Source organism: Lissotriton vulgaris, chromosome 9, assembly GCF_964263255.1.
Source record: "Lissotriton vulgaris chromosome 9, aLisVul1.2, whole genome shotgun sequence".
In the NCBI taxonomy this organism is placed as follows: domain Eukaryota; kingdom Metazoa; phylum Chordata; class Amphibia; order Caudata; family Salamandridae; genus Lissotriton; species Lissotriton vulgaris.
The window spans coordinates 686,377,246-686,391,948 of record NC_141697.1 but is presented as its reverse complement, the minus strand read 5'-3'; the positions used below and the strand labels follow the sequence as shown (position 1 = coordinate 686,391,948).

The window sequence follows — 14,703 nt, the reverse complement described above, 5'->3', positions numbered from 1 at the left end:
GCTCCCGCCGCGTCCGAGTAGAGTTGAACCTGCCACACCATCCTGTCCCGCGTAAAATCCAAGGACACGCCGTTGAAGTCTTCAAGGAACACCAGCCACACCCGCAAGTCCGACCGGACTCCCAGCGTGATCCTGACCCTATGATGTGGGAGGGCCACGCCCGACATGGCCATGCCGAGCCGCCTACAAAACGTCCTCCCAGCCCTCACCACTCTGCAGGCAAAGTTCAACAATCCCAATAAACGCTGCACCGACCTCAAATCCAGTTTCCGAACCTTCAGCGCGCCTCTCAAAGCATCCTGCATCTCAGCCACCTTCGTCACTGGTAAACGCGCCTGCCAACTCACCGAATCCAATTCAATACCAAGGAACGTCAAACAACAACTGGGCCCCTCCGTCTTCTCCGGTGCCAATGGCACCCCAAAATCCTGCGCCAACAACTGAAACTGTCGCAGAGCCGTTCCACATTCGCCAGAGCGCCCCGTTCCCACAAACAGAAAGTCATCCAAATAGTGAGACACCAGCCGGTGCCCACTGCGGTCCACGAAGGCCCACTGCAAAAAGGAGCTGAAAGTCTCGAAGAGCGCGCAGGAAATCGCACAACCCATCGGCAACACCATGTCCACAAAAATGGCCCCTCCAAACTTCATACCCAACAAAGGAAAATCCGCCGGATGAATGGGGAGAAGGCGAAAGGCCGACTTGATGTCACACTTGGCCAACTCTGCCCCCCTCCCGCAGGACCGTACCAGACCAATGGCATCATCCACCGAAGCGTACAACACTCTAGAGTCTTCCTTTGCAATGAAATCATTCACCGACCCACCTTCCGGCCAAGACAAGTGATGGATCAATCTGAATTCCCCCTGCTCCTTCTTGGGCACCACCCCCAAAGGTGAAACAATGAGATCGGATAGCGGCCAATCAGAAAAAGGACCCGCAATCCTGCCCTCCGAAACCTCCTTCTCCAACTTACGTGCCACAACCTCAGGCAGTTCCTTAGCGGACCGCAAATTCTCAGCCCAACGCCTCTCCCTGGGCCCCTGATATCCAATCCGAAAACCTTCCACAAATCCCCAATACAAACGCAACGCCGCCTCCTTATCAGGGTACCGGGAGAGCCAAGGACCCATGGCCTCCACCTTAACCGGAGTATGGGCCCTTCGGCCCAGGCTACCCCCTACCCTTGACAAATTTCCACTGCTCTGACGGCGTAGCCAAGGTGAGGCACTGTGTGACTGGGTGACACCACGCACTTCGAACACTCATGTTTAAATTTACAGGAGGGGCGGTTGCAGAAACCTTTATTGAACCCCCAGCAGGCCCCCGAAGCGACAGGCTTGTACTGCTGCCCTGCTGATCCAGACCACACAGCCTGGCTTCCTTGTCCACTTGCAGCACCCTGGTTACCCAACCCAGACTGGGCGGGGCGCGGCTGAAAAGACCGATACGCGACCACTGGCTGTATGTGTAGACGCCGCCGCCTGCGTTGAGGACATCCACTGAATCCAAAGCTCCTGATCTACGTCCCCCCACAGTTTGTCGGGGTTAACACTGACCCTAGCCCGAAACTCCTCGTCGTAGCTCAACCATTCAAAACCCCCAAAATGAAGCTGCGCCTTCCTTATCACATCCATATACTTGAACAAAGCAATAGCCTGATCCCCATACTTCTCACAATAAATACTCGCATAAATCAGGAAGGCAGACGTACAATTCTCCATCGTGACCGGCACCCTCGGCCGCCTGGTCAATTCCCATTCCTCCTCCTTAGACCCCTCCTTCTCCTGAATCTCCCTATGCAGGAGCTTAAACACATCCACATATTCATGCCTCCAGATCCTTGCCTTAGTCTTGTCCGACAAATGTGACCCCAGGGCATCGCCAGCCCCATGTACGGCAATTTCTTCCGTAGCTTCTCCACCCCATCCTCCTTCCCCTCCAAGTCTTCCACCTTGTCAGTCTGCGCGCTGGCCGTCGCGACCTGCTTACCCCCATCAGCCTTCACAGGCACCACCCCACCTTGGGTCCCAGCCCGCACAGACTCATCCCCCAGCGACCGGCAGGGCTTTTTCCTTCCTCCACTCCCCCCTTCCAACCAGGCGTCCCACCAAGGGCCCTCACCTGACAAAGTTGCAGGAGCGTCCCGCTCCTGTCGCCGTGAGTCCGCTGGCTTCGAAATCCCTCTGCAGGCCCAACTGGTGCCGTCCGGTGACTCGTGGAAAGCACCAACCTTGGTCGCTGCCACTCTAGCCTTACACACACTTCCAGGTTCACGCAACTTACCCTCTTCCAGCTCATCCTCCTCATCCTCATAGTCCAACCATTCATCCTGCACATCCAGCGGCACCCCTTCAGTCACCCCTCTCTTTGCACCCTTCCCTGTCACTCCAGGCGTAAATTCACACTCCAACATGGATGGTGCCCGCTCCCTCGATGGAGAGCAGGCAGCCGCGGACCCCCCTGCTTCTTTGTCCCGGCGTTTGGAGGCAGTTTTGCGCCCCGCCGGCCCACCCCGGCCTCTGCCAGCTGCCCCTGCTGGCCTGGTCCCCCCCGAGCCGTATGCACTCGGGGAGGCCCCGGTGCCACCAGGTCTCTGATCCGTCAAGGCAGTCCCTGAACTGTCCACCCAGACCCACTGCCCTTGAGCCCCTGGGGCCCCTTTACCTCGGCCCCCAGCCGACCCCCTGCCACGCCCGGGTGCCTGGGCCCCATTGCCCTTAGGCACCCCGCCCGCCTTCGCCTCCCTGGCGGCACATAAGCGCTGCCACTCCCTCTCATAGTCCGCTATGACGCGGCGCTGATGTGGGCCCACCGGTCGAACATGGAAGACTGCCCTGGCTCCTCCAGACCTCCCAAGGGGGCCGCAGCACCCCCCACCACCTGGCCTGCCCCCCCTTGCTACTGCGTCTTCAGGGGGCCCTTGCCCTTGGAACCCTGGGACTTCACCACCCCTTTCTGGCCCCCCGAAAGGTCGACCGGTTGCTCGAGGACGGTGAACCCCTCCTCGCCCCCGGACTCTTCCCCAGACAGCGTGAGGGCAAAATCCTCCCCAGCCGCCACCTCCCAGTCATCCGAGTCCTCCCCCCACTGCCTTTGCTGCTCTCCCCGTACCCCGCCAACTGACTCAAGCTCCTGGACAACCTGGCCTGCGACGCCAGTGGAGCCTGGCCCTGCCCGGGCTCCCCAACTGCCAACTTGGGGCCCTCAGACCCCTCCCCCCTGGCCCCCTCCTCTTCCTCCGGGACCACATCCCCTGCCCCCACCTTGGCAGGGAGGCTCAGCCTCCTCTCCCCTTTCTTGGGGGCCTCCTGTTGCTTCTTGCCCTTTCCTCTCCTGGGCCCCCCCTCACGAGACTCAGAGGGCTCGTCCATGCAGGCTGCAACCACAGCAGCCACCCCTGCAGAGGCTGACCATGCCGACCCATGCCTGGACCAGGACACCGGGCTGGAGGAGATCTGCCCTCCCAGCCCAGGCCAAGCACAATCAGTGCAGCCCTAACAGCCTCTGCATTTAGTGTAGCTATCAGAAAAACCTCCGTACACACCCTCCGCGAGATGCGTGAGGTTTGGCACCCGCTCGGTCCGTCCGCGAGATGCGTGAGGTTTGGCAGCCCTTCACGTACCGCACCGGAGCACCTGCGCCGAGTAATTCAAAAGAACGCTAAATCACACCCAACCTAAATTAAGGAACAGGATACTGGCCTAATCGTCGTCCTGGGGCACCAGTCACGACGTCCCAACAACCAAATTACACTCCACCTACCTAAATCACACTCCGCCTAAGCTCCAAGACTAACTTATCCCTGAGGCACCGGGGACAGGAAAAGGAAGTTGTTCCCCTCCTGTCCCCCTAAATAGCCTTCTACCTAACCCCTCCCACCCCTGACCTAACCCCCTACCTAACTTCTGCCTGTCCTAGCCTCGCGCGAACACCCCGGGGAAAAGACTGGTCTGCCGACCTGCATTCCCCCGGGGGCCGCAATCTCCTCGCGCCTACCAAAAATGAATGTTTCCTTCTGTAACGTATGTGGTATGGATGTAAACACTCCAGTACCTATGGATCGAGTTTGCGCTATATAAAAAAATTCAAAAATGGAAATAACTGGCAAGCCTTTTCCCCGTTTGGTGGTGCTAAGCCTGCAACAGCCCTAAGGGAAGAGAAAACCTGCAATAGCGAAAGGAATGGAGAGGCCATCAAATGCTGCAGATTATGATGGCCAACAAAATAAATTATCTTAGTGAAATTGCGAACGAGGAAGCTAAACACACATAGGAGGGACATTTACACAAATGCACTAATAACATGCCAGCATTTCTGAATGCCACAGGTAACAACCATTGGCAATCGGTGGGTTTGCCACAAGCCAACTGAAGAGATGCAACAGGTTTTGCAGACGCGCAAGCGCTGTTGAGGCTCAACCTAAAATTAGGAGCAACAGGTCTTGCAGACAGAACAAGCGCTGTCGAGGTTCGCCCTAAAAATAGGAACAGGATTTTCCAAGAATTTTACGATCGTTGATTGTAGTCTGAGGAAAATATTACATTTCCATGAAAATGAGGCATTTCTCATTATGGCCACATGGTGGCATAAGGAATCAAAAAATAAATGTTACTTTGGCGCCATGCTAAAACAATGCTATGCCTGCCATGCTTCAGTGCTAAGCATTAGAAAACAGAGGAAAGATGTCTGTAAATTATAGCTACTTTTACAAATCACAGTTGTAAAAGCACTTCCAAAAACGATCACTGACTCAAATTAGAAGTACAGTTTAAAAAAGTCATAATTTAATAAAATATCTGTGTTAGCATAGTATCATCACTTCCAACTCTAACCTATCGAAACATTGCTCAAGAATCCGATAACATATACAAAACTGTCCATATTTGAAATGGGCATCTCTTTTGCACTTTCACCAGTATATAATTTCTTCCTGCGGTTGTAGGTGGTGGGCAGTGAAGCTCAATTTGGGGACAAGATTACTTTTCAAAATCAGACTTTCACCCAGAGTAAGTGAGAGAAAGGCAGACAGTAGATAACAAAGGAGGAAGGGAAAGCTAGGAAAACAGTAACAAAGGGAGAAAGCAGGGATGAAAAAGAACCCGCAAGATTGAGTTAAAGAGGCAGAAAGTATAGAAAGGTTTGAGATGGAATCAAGATTAGGCGGCCCTGGTGCTCAGTAACCCTGCAGCTTGGAACTTCTAAGAACATCTTGAGCCTCCTGCTCTGTTTTTTATACTAATTTAACTCTGATTGGCTACAGTTGCTATGTCTTTCTGCTTCTCCTGCACGCTCATGCACAGCTTATGAAGGTAAGTCGAATAGCAGTCGGTTACTGCTTGCTCTCTTGCGCATGTGCCTTGAGTTTTTGTTTTGAATCAACAGTATCTTCTGCTTAATTTCTGCTTGTGTCTATGCCTTTTCTGTTCTCAGGAATATATGAAGGACTGCGACCCTAACCTGTGCCCTGCTGGTTCAACCTGCAAAAGTAAAGGGGGCAGTTACATCTGCACTTGTCCCAGCGGCTCTCCGAGCAGTGACTGCTGGAAATTACAAAAACACTGCCCAGATGGAGACTGTTCAGGTATGTGACCAATGGTCAAGAATTGAGTCTGTCCTTGATGGGTCACCACAAATTGATCATCTGCTTTAACTATTGTATGTCAGAACATCGAGTATTAATTCTTTTGAGTTCAAGTAGAATTTTATTAGGGTAAACAAAATTGTCATTACATCGAGTATTAATTCTGTAAAACAAAAATATCATGGTCAGAATATAACTACCACAGTATTGAGAAGGTGTATATATATATCTGTAACCATGTATATATCTATAAATGTACTGAAAAAATCAAGGGTTACAGGGAAGTTATAGTTAGGCTCAGATTTCACTCATACAAAACCATAGAAATTCAGCAGTGATAGTTACCCAGCTAACTATAACGTACGCCACCGCAATGCACTGCGTATGACCTCACTGTTACTTCACTCATGACATTGTCAATGACATCACTCATTACATCACCCAGTGAGTGATAGTTATATCGGTGGGTAGGTTTTTGGAGTATTCAGAAACTTAGGCGCTCAACTTCTTACGGTATGGTTTTGACTTATTCGTGGTACCGAGGTAGGTGCTTCTTGGTCAGAGGAAAACCTTAACCTCTGTAGAAAGAAGTGGATAAACCACCCCTGTTAGACCTGACATCATTGGCTTGAGTCTCTCCTCCATTTTTTCTGTTTGCCTCTACTGTTTTACGATGTTTTGCTGGTATATGCTTTGGGCGCCGTGTCACTGCTGATCAGTGCCATAGCGCAAGTGCTCCCTCTGTTAAAATGATGTATCTATTGTATCCATGTTTGGCTTATTTGGTTTACTGTCAGTCCCTAGTCTAGTGCACCAGGAGTGCCAGGGCTTGTAAATACAAATGCCGCTCGTGGGCTTGCAGCACGTGTTGTGCCACCCACAGGAGCGGCCTTGTAAACGAATGTCTACGGGTCGGTCATTGCGAGACCCACGTGCAGTCCTGCACTGTCACGTCGGCTGCGCAGGTATACCTACTTGCCAGCCCCTCCAACCTTCCCTTAACTTCATGTTAGTCACCCCTATGGTAGGCCCATGGGCAGGGTGCATTGTAAGTGTAAAGTAGGACAAGCCTGACCAAGTTGGCATGTCCTGATAGTGAAGTGCCGCCATCTTAGGGCTTCACTATTGCGAGGTAGCCTGCTCTCCGTTGGATAGAATGGGCCGCCGGGATTATTAACGCTATAATCCTAGCTGGCTCGGGGAGCATGGTGCAATGTCGAGTTTGGTATCCCTGAACTCAGGGTTTAATTACGCATCCGTTGGTGTGGATGGTTTTTGGACTCTGGGTTCGAAAATAGCACTTTTAGAAAGTGTCTATTTTCTTGTCTAACCATATCTGGTCTCTGCTGGTCTTACGTGTGCGTGACAGGAGCTGGGTGGCTCCAAGAGGTCTGGATGAGTCAGTGTGGGATGAGTGGGACATTACGTTGAGAGTAGGGGGAGAGTAGTTGTTGATAGCCTGCCTTGCCTGATACAATGCTGGCTCCACCTCCTGCCGAGCGACTGATGGCTCTGTACCTGCCATGGACGATCCTAGCCCCACCTCCTGCCAGGAGGGCGATAGCTCTGCTCCTGCCAGTGTCAATGCTGGCTCCACCTCCTGCGGGGCGTCTGAGGACCCGGCCCGGCTCAATGAATAGGCCAGTTGCTACTGCCTAGCTCCACCCACCACAGACCCAGGATGTTGGGAAATCCCCGGCATAGACAAAGGGATCAAAGACGAAAAGGGGTATAAGAGAAGGACCCCTGAACTAGGAAATCAGATCACTTCTGACAAGGAACCCTGTAACCAAGGACAAGAAGCCTGCTGATCTAAAGGACTGCTTACCCCTTCTGCCAGTGTGCTGTTGTTGGGGGAATCCTGCAGCGCTTCTTTATTTTTGCCAAGGAACCGGGAGAGAGGAACTGTGTGTGTACTCTCACGCTTGCTAAGAAAATCTCCAAGGACTGGAAGAGTGCCAGTCTCCTGCCGAAGTCACAGGGCTAAAGGACTTCACCTGCTAAAAAGTGCTATCCGCTGGAAGTGTGAATCCAGCACCTCTGAAAAGACCAGCAACCACGACGATCGGACGCTGGGCCCAACCGACGCCAGCAGCAACGCCAGTGAGTAGGAGTACGGCTCTAACTCCAGAGGACCTCGTGTCTGCCCCGCTGCTGATCGCATCAACCGTGTGCCCTTCGACGCCGTGAGCGCTGCTCACTCTGTGCAACTGCATCATCGCCAACGCCTGCTGAGGCCTGATCGACACCGAAGATGCGACGCCGGATTGCTCGACGCCGCTGATCATCGTGTGCTTCATTTTCCTAAGGTACTGTGTTGTTGGGGGTCCGTGTGGCTCCAGGCCCGACGTAGCGCTCCTCGCGGTCGACGCCGAACCTGTGGATTATCTCTGCCCAGCGTTGTGTAGCTCCCGTGTGAGTTACCCTGTTGCTAAAGAACTGTGTTCCCAAGAAGAAGATTTGCTCGATATAAAAGACTCTTATGCTAAAGAAGAAACTACCTTTGAACTATCCTTTTTCCTTCCTAAACGTATTTATTCCGATTGTGTACAGTTTTGCCGTTATTTTGGTCTTGTGCTAAGCCTTATATAAAAATACTTATTTTTATAATACTACGGTGTCGTGTCCATTTGTAGTGTATTCACTGTATTACTGTATGTGGTCATAATTGCTTAACACACAGCCTCTGAGATAAGCCTGTTCTGCTCTGCCAAGCTACCAAGGGGGTGAGCAGGGGTTATCGAAGGGTGTGATCCCCTTGCCCTGACTAGAAAAGGAGTGTCCCTATTTGTCAGAAGTGTATACCTCTGCCAACTAGAGACAGCCGGTACTAACATTGGATGCAGCGGTGAGGATTTGGACCTTGCATTTATGACCCATGTACAGTGATTAGTGTGCGCTACGTAGTGAAGGCAGACCATAACGCAGTCACAATCTGATTCGGAAGGATCCTATTTTTGTTCTCCGCTTTCCTGAAACTTGATTTTCTGAACACTGCCAGTTTAACCATGAGTGACAACGGAGTCACTACCCCTGCTATCGTTGTTGTGGAAGAGTTCGAGAGGAGTAAGCTAAAGAAATACAAGAAAGACGAGCTGAAACACTTTTGCAACCAGTTTGAAGTTCCTACCACCGGCCTCTCGAGAAAAGATGATTTTTATAGAGCATTGCAGGCCTGGTGGGAGTCCAGAAATCCCTCTGATGTGGTGGTGGTACCCACAGAGGAAGGGGATGAGGAGGTGCCAGTGAATGGACCTGTGCCCTCTCCCGGAAGCAGTGTTTCCTCCAAAGGTCTTTCCCCTGAAGAAAGAGAAGAAAGGGCGAAAGAGCGAGCTTACAACATGGAGATGGCAAGGCTAAAGATAAATGGGCAGTTGGAGTTAGAAAATGCAAGAGGTAGAAGGGAAGCTGATTTAGAGATCAAAAAGTTGGAGTTTGAACGAGAGAAGTTAGCTTTGGAGCGTGAAGCCAGGTTGAGGGAACTGGATATCCAAGCTAAAAAGTTAGAGTTGAATCCCTCTGGTGGCAGCATTCCATCCGAGCCTGCAGAAAGTAAGTTTTACTTCCCGAAAGATGTGATCAAAGATTACAATAAGAATGAAGATATTGGTCAATGGTTTAAAGCATATGAGTTAGCATTGTTGGCCCACCAGGTCCCTGAGAAGAATTGGGGAGCGGGGTTGTGGGGTCGCTTTGTGAATGAGGGAAGAGATACCCTGTTAGACATGCCTGTTGCAGATAGGATGTCGTATGCTCATATGAAAGATGCTTTAATGTTGCGATATGGTTTAACCCCCGAGCAGTACAGACAAGCTTTTAGAGAATGTAAGAAGTTGCCTGGTACGACGTGGGTTGAATATGTGTCTTATTTTTGCAGAGCCATGGATGGTTGGGTAAAGGGCAGCAAAGTGGAAAGTTATGAAGCTCTCTATGATTTGTTTGCGTGGGAGCACTTGTCTAATAACTGTTTTCCAGAGCTGCGCCAGCACCTGATTGATAGCAAGATATCTAACCCTAGGAAACTTGCTGAGGAGGCGGACCGCTGGGTCAGTACCAGGGTCCACAAGGGTCCAGTGGGAGACTCAGCCAAAGGTGGGCAGGGTCCCCAGCAGAAGAGTGGGGGGGACAAGGGTAAACAGAAGGAGTCTCAGAAAGGGCCCCAAAGTAATCCCCAAGGGAACCAAGGGAAGGGTTCCCAGCCTCCCCCTGAGAAGAAGTCAGGGGCCCAACGGGTAAACCTGTTCATAGGGGCCCCCTAACCTGCTACGGTTGTGGGCAGGTGGGACACCGGTTTTATGACCCCCAGTGTCCCAAGAAGGATTCGAATGCACCGCCGCGTGCACCCCCTCGTCAGTTGGCAAGTGTAGCCTTGGGAGGGGAGGAGATGGTTGTCCATGGTGGGAGGGGTCCCGCAGAAATGTCCCTGGTCTCGCTAGGAGACATGAAAATGGTCCCTCCACCCCCTCTGCCTAGTAACACTAGTAAATATAGGCAGTGGGTGACCATTAATGGCCATAGAGTGGAAGCCCTCAGAGACACCGGAGCGAGTGTGACAGCTGTCAAGTGTCACTTGGTGTCCAGAGAGCAGGTGGTTCCCCACGCATTCTACCCCGTGATAGCTGCCGATAACTCCCAGAAAGAGTGTGAGGTGACTCAGGTTTCCTTTGAATGGGGGGGAGTTTCAGGTACTCTTCAGGTTGCTGTGAGGCCCGCCATGCCTGTCGACTGTCTCCTGGGCAATGATTTGGAAGACTCCCCTTGGGCTAAGGTGGAGAGAGCGGCGCACTTGAAAATGTTGGGTGTGCCAGAGTGGGTGTGTGCAACCACTCGATCCATGACAGCAAGTAAGGGTGTTGATGGGGTCCCGGAGCCTGGAAGTACGGCCCAGGACCCAGCTGTGAAGAGAAGAGGCAGGAGGCGCGGGAAACCGGCCCCCGTCGTTCCCGTGGTCCAGACGGAGGTAGACCCTGAGGGGGATGCCCTGGAGCCCACTGGGGAACAAATTGCCGAACTGGGAGATCTGCCCGAGCTGACCCACTGGCAGCAGGATGGTGGTCCCTCCAGGGAGGAATTCTGTGCGGAACAGAAAGTGTGCCCTTCTCTTGTGGGCATGAGGCAGCAGGCCTCAGCCCAATCCTCAGGTGATCAGTCAGGGTCACATTTTGTGTACTGGGAGAACGACCTCCTGTATAGCGAGCCTAAGGCTGCTGAGCCTGGGTCAGCCCGTGTGCTGGTGGTACCCCAGCGCTTCAGAGCCTTCCTCCTGGGTTTGGCTCATGACGTACCGTTAGCTGGACATCTGGGGCAGGACAAGACCTATGACAGGCTTGTCACCCATTTTTATTGGCCTCAGATGCGTAGGGATGTAGACATCCATTGCAAGACTTGTCGCACTTGCCAGGCAAGTGGGAAAAGCGGAAGGAAGCAGAAGGCTCCCCTCCAACCTTTTCCGGTAGTCAGCACCCCCTTTGACCGGGTGGGTATTGACATTGTTGGGCCCCTGGACCCCAAGACAGCCCTGGGCAACAGGTTCATCCTGGTCTTGGTGGACCATGCCACGAGGTACCCGGAGGCCATCCCTCTCCGAACAGTGACGGCCCCCGTGGTGGGACGAGCACTGATGGGTGTTTTCTCCCGGATGGGGTTCCCCAGAGAGGTGGTGTCCGACCGAGGCACCAACTTCATTTCGAACTATATGAAGTCTCTGTGGAAGGAGTGTGGGGTAACCTACAAGTTCACCACTCCTTACCACCCTCAAGGAAATGGGCTGGTTGAAAGATTCAACCGGACCCTGAAAGGCATGATTATGGGTCTTGAAGAACCAATGAGGCGGAAATGGGACGTCCTCTTGCCATGCCTGTTGTTTGCTTACCGTGAGGTGCCGCAGAAGGCTCTAGGGTTCAGTCCCTTTGAGCTCTTATACGGTCACCCGGTAAGAGGACCTTTGAGTCTGGTCAAGGAAGGCTGGGAGCAATCTCCCAGGAAACCTCCCCAGGATGTATACAGCTACATGCTGGCCTTTCGGAACCAGACTCGGCGCTTCAGAGAACTTGCTCAGGCAAATCTGGAGGCCAGCCAGGAGGAGATGAAGCGATGGTACGACCGGAATGCCACTCTGGTAGAGCTTCAGCCTGGTCAGGAAGTGTGGGTCATGTCCCCTGTGGAACCTTGTGCGCTCAAGGACAGGTGGACTGGACCGTTTAAGGTTGTGGAGAAGAAGAGCGATGTCACCTACTTGGTGGACTTGAAATCTCCCAGGAACCCCTTGCGGGTCCTGCATGTCAACCGTTTGAAGCCCCACTTAGAAAGGTCCGAAGTGGGCATTCTCTTAGCTACAGATGATGGAACGGAGGAGGAGAGTGAGCCTCTTCCCGACCTCCTGTATGCTAAGGAGCAAGACGGGTCAGTGGATGGTGTGGTCCTCTCTGACACACTGACCCTTGAGCAGAAAGAGGATTGTCGCCACCTGTTGGGACAATTCCCGGATCTGTTTTCCTTGGTTCCGGGTGTCACGCATTGGTGTGTCCATGACGTTGACACCGGAGACAGCCCTCCTGTGAAGCACAAGGCTTACAGGGTGACTGACAAGGTCCGAGCGTACATTAAGGAGGAGGTCTCCAAAATGTTCGCATTGGGGGTGATTGAGTCCTCTAGCAGTCCTTGGGCCAGCCCAGTGGTCTTGGTCCCGAAGGCTGCAGCGCCTGGTGCTTCACCAGAACTCCGGTTCTGCGTGGACTACCGAGGGCTCAATTCAGTCACGAAGACTGACGCGCACACCATCCCCAGAGCTGATGAGCTCATCGATCGGTTGGGGGCTGCCCGGTACCTTAGTACGTTTGACTTAACGTCTGGGTACTGGCAGATCGCCTTGACTGATGGGGCAAAAGAGAGGTCAGCATTCTCCACACCAGATGGGCTATACCAGTTCCGGGTGATGCCCTTTGGGATGAAGAATGCCCCTGCCACCTTCCAGAGGTTGGTCAACCAGGTCTTGGCTGGACTGGAGGAATTCAGTGCCGCCTACCTGGACGACATCGCAGTGTTCAGCGCCAGCTGGGAGGAACACTTGCGCCACCTCCAGGAAGTGTTGTTGGCCCTGCGCGGAGCAGGCCTCACAATCAAAGCCAGTAAGTGCCAGATTGGGCAGGGTTCTGTGGTGTACTTGGGGCACCAAGTAGGGAGCGGCAAGGTGGCCCCCCTGCAACCCAAGATTGATACCATCCTGGCTTGGGCACCGCCCAAAACCCAAACGCAGGTGAGAGCCTTCTTAGGACTCACGGGTTATTACAGGAGGTTTTTCAAGGATTACGGCAACATTGTGCACCCCTTGACTTCGCTGACTTCCAGGAAGCAGCCACGAAACGTGATCTGGACTGATGCCTGTCAAACGGCCTTTGACACCCTGAAAACTGCAATGTGCACAGCACCTATACTCCAAGCACCCGACTTTTTGAAAGAATTCATTGTTCAGACGGACGCTTCAGAGCATGGCGTGGGGGCTGTTCTAGCTCAGGTGAATGAAGAGGGCCGAGACTTGCCTGTAGCCTTCATCAGTAGGAGGTTACTTCCCAGGGAAACGAGGTGGAGTGCGATAGAGAGAGAAGCATTTGCTGTGGTCTGGGCGCTGAAGAAGCTAAGACCCTACCTGTTTGGGACTCACTTCCGGGTTCAGACAGACCACAGGCCCCTCAGATGGTTAATGCAAATGAGGGGTGAGAATCCAAAACTGTTGAGGTGGTCCATTGCTCTACAGGGGATGGACTTTACGGTGGAACACCGCCCTGGTACAGATCACGCCAATGCTGACAGTCTGTCCAGATTCTTCCGCCTTAGTGATGAGGACTCCCTAGGTTAAGGGTAGTTCTCCCCACATTTCAGCTGGAGGGGACACGTGTTAGACCTGACATCATTGGCTTGAGTCTCTCCTCCATTTTTTCTGTTTGCCTCTACTGTTTTACGATGTTTTGCTGGTATATGCTTTGGGCGCCGTGTCACTGCTGATCAGTGCCATAGCGCAAGTGCTCCCTCTGTTAAAATGATGTATCTATTGTATCCATGTTTGGCTTATTTGGTTTACTGTCAGTCCCTAGTCTAGTGCACCAGGAGTGCCAGGGCTTGTAAATACAAATGCCGCTCGTGGGCTTGCAGCACGTGTTGTGCCACCCACAGGAGCGGCCTTGTAAACGAATGTCTACGGGTCGGTCATTGCGAGACCCACGTGCAGTCCTGCACTGTCACGTCGGCTGCGCAGGTATACCTACTTGCCAGCCCCTCCAACCTTCCCTTAACTTCATGTTAGTCACCCCTATGGTAGGCCCATGGGCAGGGTGCATTGTAAGTGTAAGGTAGGACAAGCCTGACCAAGTTGGCATGTCCTGATAGTGAAGTGCCGCCATCTTAGGGCTTCACTATTGCGAGGTAGCCTGCTCTCCGTTGGATAGAATGGGCCGCCGGGATTATTAACGCTATAATCCTAGCTGGCTCGGGGAGCATGGTGCAATGTCGAGTTTGGTATCCCTGAACTCGGGGTTTAATTACGCATCCGTTGGTGTGGATGGTTTTTGGACTCTGGGTTCGAAAATAGCACTTTTAGAAAGTGTCTATTTTCTTGTCTAACCATGTCTGGTCTCTGCTGGTCTTACGTGTGCGTGACAGGAGCTGGGTGGCTCCAAGAGGTCTGGATGAGTCAGTGTGGGATGAGTGGGACATTACGTTGAGAGTAGGGGGAGAGTAGTTGTTGATAGCCTGCCTTGCCTGATACAATGCTGGCTCCACCTCCTGCCGAGCGACTGATGGCTCTGTACCTGCCATGGACGATCCTAGCCCCACCTCCTGCCAGGAGGGCGATAGCTCTGCTCCTGCCAGTGTCAATGCTGGCTCCACCTCCTGCGGGGCGTCTGAGGACCCGGCCCGGCTCAATGAATAGGCCAGGTGCTACTGCCTAGCTCCACCCACCACAGACCCAGGATGTTGGGAAATCCCCGGCATAGACAAAGGGATCAAAGACGAAAAGGGGTATAAGAGAAGGACCCCTGAACTAGGAAATCAGATCACTTCTGACAAGGAACCCTGTAACCAAGGACAAGAAGCCTGCTGATCTAAAGGACTGCTTACCCCTT

At 52.8% G+C, this 14,703-nt stretch overlaps 1 protein-coding gene across 1 annotated transcript in view; it reads left to right on the top strand.

Annotated features, from left to right (window-relative positions):
• The window catches only part of LOC147692109 (protein jagged-2-like), a 746,472-nt gene that overhangs the window by 673,979 nt on the left and 57,790 nt on the right, over positions 1–14,703 (top strand). The window contains exon 13 of the mRNA XM_086938407.1: positions 5,434–5,584. Within this exon, the coding sequence (XP_086794533.1) occupies positions 5,434–5,584 (151 nt within the window). The remainder of the gene's footprint in view (positions 1–5,433; positions 5,585–14,703) is intronic.